This window comes from Phasianus colchicus, chromosome 3 (genome assembly GCF_987193195.1).
Source record: "Phasianus colchicus chromosome 3, bPhaCol1.hap1.1, whole genome shotgun sequence".
NCBI classification, from domain to species: Eukaryota; Metazoa; Chordata; class Aves; order Galliformes; family Phasianidae; genus Phasianus; species Phasianus colchicus.
Window position 1 is genome coordinate 61708685 of NC_143438.1, and position 12666 is coordinate 61721350.

The 12666-nt window shown below is 35.7% G+C and overlaps 1 protein-coding gene across 1 annotated transcript in view; it reads left to right on the forward strand.

Annotated features, from left to right (window-relative positions):
• The window catches only part of PREX2 (phosphatidylinositol-3,4,5-trisphosphate dependent Rac exchange factor 2), a 176629-nt gene that overhangs the window by 65428 nt on the left and 98535 nt on the right, over positions 1-12666 (forward strand). Inside the window, exons 7-10 of the mRNA XM_031604865.2 lie at positions 227-360; positions 2999-3102; positions 8484-8633; positions 12029-12173. Of these exons, the coding sequence (XP_031460725.2) occupies positions 227-360; positions 2999-3102; positions 8484-8633; positions 12029-12173 (533 nt within the window). The remainder of the gene's footprint in view (positions 1-226; positions 361-2998; positions 3103-8483; positions 8634-12028; positions 12174-12666) is intronic.

Below are 12666 nucleotides of genomic sequence, written 5' to 3' on the forward strand. Positions count from 1 at the left end.
ATGTTCAAAAAAGGAACAAACCATTACTATAGTTACTAGATGAACACAAAGCTAATGTTAAACATCATTAAGTAAATTTTTAAGAATATTAGTTACAAGGTAATGTATTACCATGTGTATTAATCTTGATGTTTTGAAAAATTGTTACCACTGTGTGTATAAGAGACATTGTCCTTTCTTGCTGTAGAATTCACACAAAAAATGATCTCTTTACCATTGTCTCTAGGGGTCCAACATCACTGATACATGCACAGAAATGCTGCGAAGTGGACTACTTCTGAAAATTTCAGCGGGAAATATCCAAGAGCGGATATTCTTTCTCTTTGATAACCTTTTGGTATACTGCAAAAAAAAGCACAGGTAAAGAATTCACTTATACTTGGAAAAATCATCTGTGTTTTTCTCACAGTAGAGCTAGTTCTTTGTATGCTTTTTGTGAATATTTGAACCATTCCAAAATACTTGCTGTGATTAATTGCAGTATATACTTCAGCATTTTCAGAGAAGAGCTATCATCCAGGGAGAGATGTGTTTAATTCAAACACTGAAAACGTTATGCAGTACTGCAGAAACCAAATGGTGATGTACAGAAAGGGAATCTATTTCATCAGACTTCCACAATGGGTTCTGTGTGATGGTCCCACTCTCTTGTAGGAAGGGTAAACAATTTGAATTTATAGTTGAAACACGTAGTATTGTAGCTTATGCTATAAAATTTGTCTCTATGGATTCAAGTGTTTCAAGCCTTTGTACATCTAATCAGGGAAAAGAACCAGAACACTACTTCCTGGTATATCACAAGGAACAATTCTGTAATTCAACAGCAATGTTATACAGTTAGTGTTCAATCAGTATTCTTACACTTCTGCAAAATAAAGGTTCTGTGTACAGGTATTCCTCTAGAAACTGTTTGTCTATTTGATGCAAAACTGCTTTGAGTAGCCAGTGAGTACACATACTTGTAAATAGATCCTTTGTGGGTCCTTAGATACAAGATAGATCTTGGAAATTCTCTCTAATACTGTGGCCAAATAAATTTCTTTGCTATTGATAATAGAGACCAGAACTCCAGTGTGGGCACCAAAAATATTCATGTGTTGTGTAGTACTGCAATGACCTCAGAATGCTTCAAAACACAATGTGATGTAAATATATACAAACTAGTCAATGGAAATTTGTCCATAAAGTGTATGAATCTAAAACCAATGTTTAAGTGAGACTTTAAAATTTCATTAACAACTTTCGTTGTCTTATATGGTGTATAGTTTATATTTGTATTCTTCACATTAATTTTTGCACATAACTTATCATGGCAATAATTTTCTAATCATATTCATAATACTTCATACTTCTTTACCAAATATTTTATATTCATTATAACATAAGGGCATGTGGCTAAAGGATGGATATCCATTTTCTCTCCTTACGTGCTAATTACAGTCTTTTGGTTAGATGTAGTACCTGTACAACTTCTTGCTGAGTTGATATGTGGAGAAGATGTTCTCATCAGTACACAGAAAATTGTAGTAGTGCAAAGCATCCCTGGGATCTTTTGATCAGGAATATCCTATGAGGAGCTCTCTAAATTGTAAAGTTGCTGAGCTTGTTCTGCAAGGGCATTATTCAGACTGTACTGGAAATGCTGGTTCTTGATGTGGCTTATAACTGAAGGAGATACTTGGTAACAGGGAGGACTTTGAGGCTCTGGTGTGTGTTCAAAGGAGGGCAACAAAGCTGGTGAGGAATCTGGAGCACAGGCCTTATGAAAAGTGGCTGAAGGAGCTGGGATTGTTCAGTCTGGAGAAGAGGAGGCTGAGGGGAGACCTTATTGCTCTCTGTAACTACCCGAAAGGAGGTTGTACTGAGCAGGAGGTTACCTCTTCTCCCGTGTAACTAGTGATAGGACCAGAGGGAATGGCTTCAAGCTGCATCAGGGGAGATTCAGGCTGGACATTAGGAAATACTACTTCTCTGAAAGAGTGGTCAGGCATTGGAATGGGCTGCCCAGGGAGGTGGTGAAGTCACTGACCATGGAGGTGTTCAAGGAACGTTTGGATGTTGTATTGAGGGCCATGTTTTAGTGAGAACTATTGGTGATGGGTGGTTGGTTGGACTGGATGATCTTGTAGGTCTTTTCCAACCTTGGTGATTCTATGATTCTGTGATTGGCAAGTAGGCAAAGAGAGTGTTCTTCACAGGAAGCTTGTATTTTGACAATTTTTAAGTCCTTTTTTTTATAGTGCAACATATTTTATATAGCTTTTGAATGTTCTTTTCGGCACAGTTGTATAAACGTGGATAAATAAGCTTTAGTTTCACATTTAGATACAAATGTCTCTAGAGTTATTGGGTTTAGCTTGGGAGAAAAAACGTACTGAACCCTTTATGCTTACTACCTCTGGTTTATCTTACATAAGAGAAGCTGCATGGGACTGGGAGTCTCAAAAAATCTTCAGTAGGTGTGGAGTTATACCATTGCCTACACAAAATTTCAGCAATTCTTAATAAGAATTTGTGATTAACTCTTATGTGAGAAAAAATGTTTTTATAGTTCTTCCAGGCATGAACACCACAAATGAGGTTAATTTGTATAGGACAAGATTTATATTTAAAGGTGTTATTTCATTTTTTCAGTCATACTACCCTTGTTTTGAATTTCTTGCCAAGTGTAAGGAGGTTAAGCCAGGAGGAAACATCCTCCCATGCTGTATTTTGTCTTTAATGACAGAGTGATATGTAAGTATCAAGGTACTGGAACAAGACTTTGTTTACAACGTCTATTGTCATCTAGCAGTTTGTATCTAAGTCTTGTCAGAAGTAGCATTTTGCTTTAATGTCGGGAGTGTCCTATTCAGGAATGATTTCCACAGTTCAGTTGCACAGGTTATAAGTGGGCTGTGACACTTTTATTTGTCTTTAAATGCTACTTGTACAAGTAGCATTGCAGAAGCAAAGTGCAAGATTGTTGGTGACTGCTTATCTGCTCCTCTTTGATCAGGCGATTGAAGAACAGCAAAGCATCTACAGATGGCCATCGTTACCTCTTTCGGGGCAGAATAAACACAGAAGTGATGGAAGTAGAGAATGTAGATGATGGAACTGGTGAGTATATTTGTGCTGCTAATTTACAGAGTAGATGGAAGTAGAGAATGTGGATAATGGAACAGGCGAATATATTTGTGCTGCTCATTTACAGAGTAGTCTATCATGGTGCTGAAATCAAATGCAGCTTCATAGTTTCTTTGAAAATAAAGAGAATAAGAAGCCACTTCAAAAGAGTGATCTGCTCTTATCAAAACTCTACTTCTGTGATACACTATTGCTTTCATACTTTATTAGCTCAACAGTCATAGATGACTTTTACACTAGCCTGAACAGAGTAATAAAGCAGAGTAACATTTATTGCTCAACTGGAATCATATGTTTAACTTTACAACATTACAGCTCTACTAAATAGTATCCCTAGGCAGGTGATGTATTTGTAGTAGCAAATGCTGAATTTGTAAAGTGTTTGAGGAAAAGAAAAAAGGTGTTCATAATACTCTTAGGACGTAATAAAATAGGAGGCATTACTTTATATTTCCAATGATTCTATGACTCATACTGGATTTCTAGTTTTGTCTTCTACTTTTTTTTTTTGCAGTTTTCTATACTTTGAAAGTTCTGTTCCAGAGAAAACCAATTAACTCTCCCTTTATTAGTTGACATCACTTTAGTTATAACTCTTGACATTGCTGGGACCACAGAAGATTGTATCCACCATGAATATTCTAAGAACTTTGTAATACAACATTTCATTGTTTCCAATTCCATGTATTACCATGCTTTAAGCAAGTATTTCTTCTGTTGTCTTTAGTGAAGATTTCTTCTTTTCTCCATGTTCATCATCTGTATTTCTCAAGACTGTCATTACTTTCTTCATTGGCTTGTTCTAGCTATTTCATACTTGATCTTGTTTACACTGTTCTTTTATTTCCCGTGCATTCATTTTCTTCCTCAGTGAATTTTCACGCACAGGTTATCCCCCTCTCTGCTCCAGACACTAGTAGTCTAATTTCCTCCATCAGTAGGAAATCTTGCTACCTTACCCATTTCCTATAGTCTTGCATACAATACTGAAGGCCATCTTCCTTCCTTCCCACTTCCTCTCCTGAGCCATTTCAAATCTTGTTGCTTTGATATATGCAACATTTCTAAAACCTGGAGAGGTTCCTTTCCTCACTTCAGAAACATGAATTAATGGTTTGATTATTTTATTTTGTGTGTAATTCTCACCTTTTTTCTTCCACATCCCCAAGTTTCCCACCTTCTCCATTTCTTTTAGTCCAGTATCCTAGAATTTTCCAGTATTTTATTGTAATTATTCTTTTGTTCTATGGTTCTCTTTGAAATATGGAAATATCTGCCATTTCCCTGGCCTGTGGCAGCTTTCCTTCCTTTTCTTTCTTCCTTTCACTTTTTTTTCTTCTTCTTTTTTTTTCTTTTTTTTTTTAAATAAACTTATTTTCTTCCTTGTAGTCAGAAGCCCCTCTCCTTGTGCTGGTACTTCTGTCAGTCCTATCACGATGCTCTTCTTTAACCTTCCGCTGTCTTGTTTTCTGTACTGTTCTCATTTGTTGCACTCAGATGTCTTGTTTCTCATCCCCTGTAGTCATCAGCCTTTGAACTGTAACCTTGTAATATTTTATTGCATTCTTTTTGCCTTATCTAATTCTCAAGTATAGCAATTTGTTCTTTTGAGCCTTGTTCATATAAGCTTTGCAAGTGAATGTTTGTTATATTATTTTCTTCTCCTTAATAATCTATTATCCATCATCCTCCATAATTCTAATTTCAGAGTACAAGCTCTCAGGGGCATTGTGCTTTTATTTTCGTAGCTGTACCTGACTCTTTCTCATGTATTCTTCATGGGGCTTTTGTAGGCATTAAAGACTTGAGTCTAGGTGATACTTCCACAGATCTTTATTGCAGATTTTGGGATCATCTGTTTTCTTGGTATAAAGAACAATAGTGCTCCAGGGAACTGGATAACTGAGTGTGTTTGCTTTCAGCACTGATAAATGTAGGAGTGTAGTCTTTACTGTTGATAAACAGATGAATAGAAATAGGAAAACAGAGTCCTGGTGTGGTTTATTGTCATGCTAATGACAATATACCAACAAAAATTAACAAAGGTTTTTCTTGACTGAGCAGTACAGTTGGTGGAAGCTTTCTCTCCTTTTTTCCTTCTCTCTTCCTCTTCTTCCTTCCTTTTCAACATTATGAAGCACTCTGTTTTGTTTATTCAGTTTTTAGAATTCAGAGGAAAGGACATTTTTAAAGGTTTTCACCCATCATTAAATGAATGCTATTTAGTTTACGAAGACAAGCACTTGATGCTTAGGAAATTCCAGATTTATAGTTTATTATGCTAGTTCTATCTTGAAATAAAGCATGAAACAGAGAAATCACTGTGTGATAATAGTAACCAGAGATTGCTGGAAAAACATATAAGGAAGAGCAGGGAACTAAGGCTCTGCAGAAATTATGTGTTTGGTGTTTTTGAGCACTGGTGCTCTTGAGAGTCTGAACACTGTGACACACAGAAGTCCTTCAACTTATTTATTTATTTATTTATTTATTTGGAAAAGAAGTCTATTTCATATGGCACTAACAAATTCCTTGATATGCATCTCTTAAAGGGTGGAGTGTTGAATTTTGTACAAAATTTGATACCATTCAAATTGCAAGCTTTTAACGTATTGCTGTGTATCATTAGATGATGTCATCTTTCACCACCTTTTCTTGTGAAGATAGAAGCTTAATGAATTGTTTAGCATGCTTCTTTAGACTTTGGAAAGATCATCTTCGAGTCTTAAGAAATTCTCTCTGCTCTAACCAGGATGTCAGATCTGCAAATCCTTTGCTTAGCCTGAGTGGCAGATATGATTACTTTGCTGTGAAGTGTGCATGTTTCCTGTGCAGCTGGCCCATCAGAACATGCATACCTCTTGTCTGTCCAGCCAGGCAGCAGATGTGAAGCTCTCCATCAGATTTTCTTCAACAGGCTGTCCAAAATTGGCAGGAGTTTGTATAGAATGGTAGCAGAATGCTGAAATGCCATTAAGATGTCTTTGGTAGGTGTACTGGGGAGGCCATACAGCTTGGGGGCTTATAGTCATGGGGAGCCCATGGATCAAAAAAGTAAAGGGGTGTCACAGTTAAAGGCAGAGATCAAAGTTGAGCTGGACATTATAGTAGCGGGTTGTTATTGCTAAATTCGGTGACAGCTACATGTGTTCATCTACCTGAACTCACTGCCAGCTAACATTAGGCAGTCTTAGCACCCAGCTAGGTGTTTGGGCTTTTCAAAGAGTTCTGTGATTTTTAAGGGCATGAGATAAATGTGTTATCAAACTGCCAGCACTCGGGGTCCTGCAGTTACAGAAATTCAGAGGCAGTGAAAACTGCAAATTTAAAATGCCATTCTGTACACTGAGATATTCAAGCAGCTGGATGAGCCAAATTTTGTGAATTAAACTTTTAAGTTAACATCAAAATTCGGTTCGCAGTGAAATGTAGGTATCTAAATTTGTGTTTTTGACTGCTTTTTTTTTCACAGAATTTTAATTGCTGTGTTAGAGATCATATTTCCCTGCCAAACAAGGGTGTTGGGATCACAGATGCATGATGAAAAAAGACCACAGGAAAAATATTACCCTATAGTTTTATACACGTTAACCTGCAACTTAAAAGCGAATAAACAAAAAGGTGCAACTAGTGCCTAATTGCTAGATTTTTAAGTCCATACAAAAATAATACAGGGGGATGTAAAGTTTCCTTCCTCTAGTAGCCCTCCAACCTCTCATCTCCAGAAGACTGCAGCCTCTCAACTGATAGATTCTGCCTGAGACTTTATTTTCTCTTGCTTCAGACTCTAGTTTCCTGGGGTTGCACAAGTGATATGATGGTTAGTTTTAAAGAATCAGTGTTTTTAAAGAGGCAAAGGATTTTAAGCATAGGTTATATGAAGAAAAGTGTGGTGCATAGGTAAGCAGTATGACATGTGGTATAGTAAAAATAAATTCACTTTCTTTTCCATCATACACTTGCTTGCACTTTCTTCCACTCTTCTGAGTAAAAGAAAATTTTGTTAGAAATCAGCCATCAGTCTCATAATTTTCTAGTAGTTCCTGACATTTCCCAGCCCACTGTAGACAGCTTGGCTGCTTTCCATCTAATTAAAATGCAGAGTTATTGAGAGGATACTAGCATGTCTGCTGAGATTTATGATAAATTGTAGCAAGCATTTCAGCAAGAGTTTCAGTTTCAGAAAATCCCATCTCATTATATAAAACAGGGCTGAATTATGAAAAAGTATTTACAAAGTAAAGAGGTCTGTATTTGTTAGTGTAGTTCAGGGCTGGCCCCAGGGCTTTCTTGCTTCTTAATGAAAGTTTATGGTGAGAAAATGCTGACCTTTGATTTTTGTAATAATTTGTACAATAGTTACTCGTTCAAGTTTTAATCTACATTTTATTCAAAAAAATGTGTTTGCTATCAGAGGCCATTTATGCCTCACAAACTTTGCTTTAAGAGATGTACCTAATCCTATTTAAGGATATTCAGACTGTACAAAGGTGCTAGTTTCAGAGAACATCTGTATAGCAAATTTCTGAATAAGATTTATGGAATTCCATGTTAACATGGAATGTCATGTAAATAAAGGGCAATGAGAGGTAAATTATCTATTTATCTATTTATTTTTTGTAGCAGAGCATTTTACATATTAACAGGCAAAACTCAGGATATTTACAAACATTAGCAGCAGTTATTACTTCTCTCCCATTATGTGCATGCTGAAAATAGGGTGGTTAGGAACATATTTCAAAAACAGTGCATTTGCTTATAATGGGTTTTTGTTATATTTTGTTATATTGTAGTTTATGTAAACAAATTTTTTACTTATGTATTTTACATCAAATACGAGTAAAAATGTATCTGATATAATGAGTTGCTTATTCTTTAAAACAAAATTGTATTTTCCTCCCCATGTCCTTAGTCCTTTCATAGACTTAATAGTAAATCATTCAACCAGCAGAACAGCTCTGAGACATTTAATGGATGAAACCACAGTGCTGCTTTTTATGGAACTGTTTATGACAGTTTAACACAAACAAAAGTACTCTAAGTACAGCGATCTGTTCTTTTAAGAGGACTTTGCTTGTTTTAGCATCGACTATGTCATCTTCCATATGCCAGGCAATTGTGTCAGATGATAAAAAACACGTTGAGTTGACTAAAAGTTAAAAGTACCACTCACTAAGGTATAGTAGTTCAGAAATGGCACAAAGAACTTTCATTTTTTTTTTATTTGTTCCGCTTTACTTTGTTTTGTTTTCCATATTTTATAATTTTTATGTGTCATGCTAGGAGTTCTTAAGGATTATGAGTATTTATTTTGTAAGAGTTCTTGGTCTTTAAGCCATTTTATGTATTCTCAGCTGACTACCACAGTAGTGGCCACACTGTCATTAATGGCTGGAAGATCCACAACACAGCTAAGAACAAATGGTTTGTATGCATGGCAAAAACTCCTGAAGAGAAGCAAGAATGGCTGGAAGCTATTTTGAAAGAGCGAGAGAGACGAAAAGGTAGGTTAATAAACTTCCTTGTGTTGATTTGCCAGAAAGCCATACTATATTTATATGTTGAGATATAAAGTAAAACCAGCTGTTAAGCAAATTTCTGATGTCAGGTTCAGCTGATGGTTTATGAATACCAGCTTGGAAAAAAACCAAAATTGTACTGAGAAGGACGTAATGACTTGTATCATATATTTTGGTAATGAATGTTATTTTGGAAATGGGGAGATGACTTTGTGTGATTTTGTAGCTTAACCTTAACCAGAGTATGTTGTCATAATTTCATTAAGGCCTGAGAATGGTCTGTGATATAGAAGGGTCTATTCTGAATGCCTTTTGGGATCTGTACACATTTTGTGAATGGAAATTTGAATCACTGAAACGAGCAGGTTTTCTAAGTTTCTTCATACAGATGATCCAACATGAAATGGTACAGAATATACCCACAACCCTGTATTTCATGCATTTTCCTTAATCAAAGATAGTAAAAAATCACTATTACCAAACAACTATCTTTTTTGAACCAAGGTGGAAGAATACTTGGCTTAAAATTGATCCTGTTTTTTTTAATGTGACTATAAATAACATTGTGTATTAAAGGTGAAACCGTGCACAAAATAGAAACAGGGAAAGATGACGCATCATCATCTTCTGAAGCTAATTTCATTTGTAAGCTGAAATTCCTAATTAGTAAGGAAGTATGGAGCCTTGGTACTGAAAGAAAGTATGATCTTGTAGTCAGATCTGTGTTTCTGTTTCTGGTCTGCCTAGATTTCCTGTGGACTGTTGTAGTGGCCAATGTTTTGTGACTTCACTATGAAGGGAGTATAACAGTGTTTCTTTGGTCTTTTAAGTCTGACTACTGAATGTTTTTTGTATAACATCTGCCATAGGATTAGAATTACAACTACAGTGTCTGAGAACTGACTAATTAATAGTGCTTATGAGAACTAATATTGAAAAAGCTAAAAAGGTGCCTTAGAGTTCCCAAGCCTCAACATTTTGGAATGTTGAGTGAAAAACAGTGTAGAAGAGATGACATCAAATACAACAAAAAACAGAGGACCTTGTCCAAATCTGGCTAAAAAAGATTTCTAACAAATCCCACTTCAGTTTTGCTAAGTTTTTTTGGTTTCTCTAGATGATTGGCACCTTTAGGTAAGGAATACAAAGACTAACTAGGAGTATTTTGTGTTGTTGTATTCTTGTTATTTCACATTATACTGCTAGCAGAGGTGAGTCTGACCTAAACTTTCCCCGTCTTGAGGTCAAAAGTAGCCTTCTCAAAGTCAGGAAAAGATTTTAGCATCTTCTTATTTGGGGGATTACTCAGCTCTTGGAGGTCGTAAAGCTTTTCCTGAGGCGTGGAGGAGGCGTCCAGGGATGAAACAAGAAGAGGCTAGAGCACAAGAGGATTTGGTACGCACTCAGTTTGTAACACAGAATCTTCACAAGTATTTCTTGTATATATACTCATATCTCAATTACTTCATCCCCTTATAAACGTATCCATCCCCTCCAGCACAGTTTTTTCAAAACATCTATACATATACCTATTAAAAAGCAGGATACATCAACTTCATTGCTAAAAGGTTCTCAGATCACTCAGAAACAACAATGGGCCTGTTTTTAGAATTCAGATATTGTCTAAACACAGCTGTAAACACTTTTTCAGGAATTCACTGTGAACAGAAAGGTGCTTTATTTGTGTATTTGCTTAATGATATATAGAACCTGTTCATGCATTATGTATTTATGTACAGTTACACTGAAGTGTAAGTGACTGCACATATGAGAACAGTATTTTGTCTCCTTTGCGAGTCAAACACCAACTAAATTAAATAAACACACTTGGCAAATCTCCTGAGCTGTGAGTGAGGCTCACATGATTAACTGCCTCCTTTACTACACTGTGTGGCAGAGCTTGCCCATGCATTCTTTCTTAGTGATGCTGTGTACCCCTCATCTCACACACATCCTTAGATTGCAGTGATCTCTAGACTAGGTAAATACAGAATGTGGAACGTGGTAGTGCAGCTTGGTATGCCATGTCTTGGGGCTTTCTGGACCGTTGAATTTGGGAGACTTGGAGATTCAGTGTACTGAGAGAAGCTCAGCCTACATTATTTGCAATCCATATGGTAAGGCTGAACAAAAGGGAGAGAATGTCCCAAATGAAATAGTTCAGCAGAGTTTTTAGTAGTTATTGAATTCACTCTCAGTTAGGACTACATTTTTTAGATGTATTTTCTTTCTAGGAGAAATAAAGCTGAATTGGAAGCTTTTGTTAGTAAATCTTTCTGTGAGTCCTTAGACTTCTATGTAAACATTTGAGATATTCTGAAAGTTAGGAATCCAAATGGTCATCAGTTTTAAGGCTGATGGTGCTGTGGTTACTTGTTTCAAATAGTCAATGCGAAGAAAAACATCAGAATCCCTTAAGCTCCATAAGCAGTATACTGGTTAGATGTTCTTTTTCTGGGAGTAAGTCATGTTTTATGATTGTGTGGCATCACTGCTAACCAGTCTGTGGATATGAGAAACTTCTTTGTTTGGCTATTTTTTAGAATTAATGAAGAGGCAGAGTACTACTCATATTGAGTTTACACAGTTATAATTTCTAAAAATGTGCAAATTTGGAAAGAGAAACTGAAAACATAAATAAGACATTCCAGAAATGCGTGGTTTATCCTGAATTAAGACCTGTTGTAGAGAAAATACAAAGTTTATGAAGGTCTGTGGTACTCTTTGGGAGAGCAAACTTCTGTTAGTGGCCAATGTGATGCATAATTCAACAAGAACTGGTTTTGATCGTCTGTAATTTTGAAAATGTAGTGTTTCTCAAGAGGTGAAATAGATGAAAATAATAATTACTGAATTAAGCTCCTTTATAACTTTTGGGAAAATTCTGAAACAAGTAAAAATCTAGTTATGAAAGTGCTTTTGTGGAAAAGAGGTAGGTTAATCTTTCATGAAATTGACAGGTTTATAACAGATAATTAGTGACAGTTCCTTGGAAATCTGGAAAAAAAAAAGTGTAAAAATATTTTTCTCATAACATAGTAAGAGTATGAACAAAGTTCTTTTTAAATCTCCCTTGTAAATGTACATATACTGAAGTCTGTGAAAATCACAGGATTAGCATCACTGCAGTATCAGTGGTATTGGTAAAGGTGGTACATTTGCAGTAACAATTTGACTTTACTGTAATTTGTAACTCTCCATTTGATTATGCTTTATGAAGATTAGATGTTCATAGATAAGTCTTGATTCGGAGTAAAATAATGAAAACCAATTCTTTTAGCATTAATATGTAAAATATTGATAGCAGTTCTCAATTTTGATGAAGATTTTGAAATGTAATGGCAATGTCATTTCATAAAATTTTATTGTATTTTTAACAGGTTTAAAATTGGGCATGGAACAAGACACTTGGGTGATGATCTCTGAGCAAGGAGAAAGACTGTACAAAATGATGTGCAAGCAAGGGAGTCTCATCAAAGACAGGAAGAGGAAATTAACCACGTTCCCCAAATGCTTTCTTGGAAGGTATTACATGCATTCAAGACCAGGAATTTGAACTCTCTAAAAACACATTTTAAATCTTCTTTGGGATTTTATGAAAACCACACATTGTCTGTTAGAACTATCTGTCTCTCAGAATTTAGTCAAAGTGTAAAATGGTTTGCCTGAAACTGGATGTGTAGCTTTTAAAGGATCAAGGCTGCAAAGGCTGAAACTATGAAAATGCATCCAATAAAATAATTTCTTTAGAGAAATAATTTTCTACTTGTTCAATGCATTTTTGTTTCCGTAATGCCTAGTTTAGGGTGTCAAATTTGTTTTAACCCACCTAAAACAAATCTGTCTCTGAAACTGTTTCCCTTCTCCTCTTGCCTGAATGTCAGATATGGAATTACTTAATGCAGCATACATACTTAAAAAATTTACCCCTATTGTGTGGAAGATTTTTAGAATGCCATGCATGCAAGAGGAAGAGAAAGCAATAGGTACCGTAATGTTAGATGTTATGTATATTACC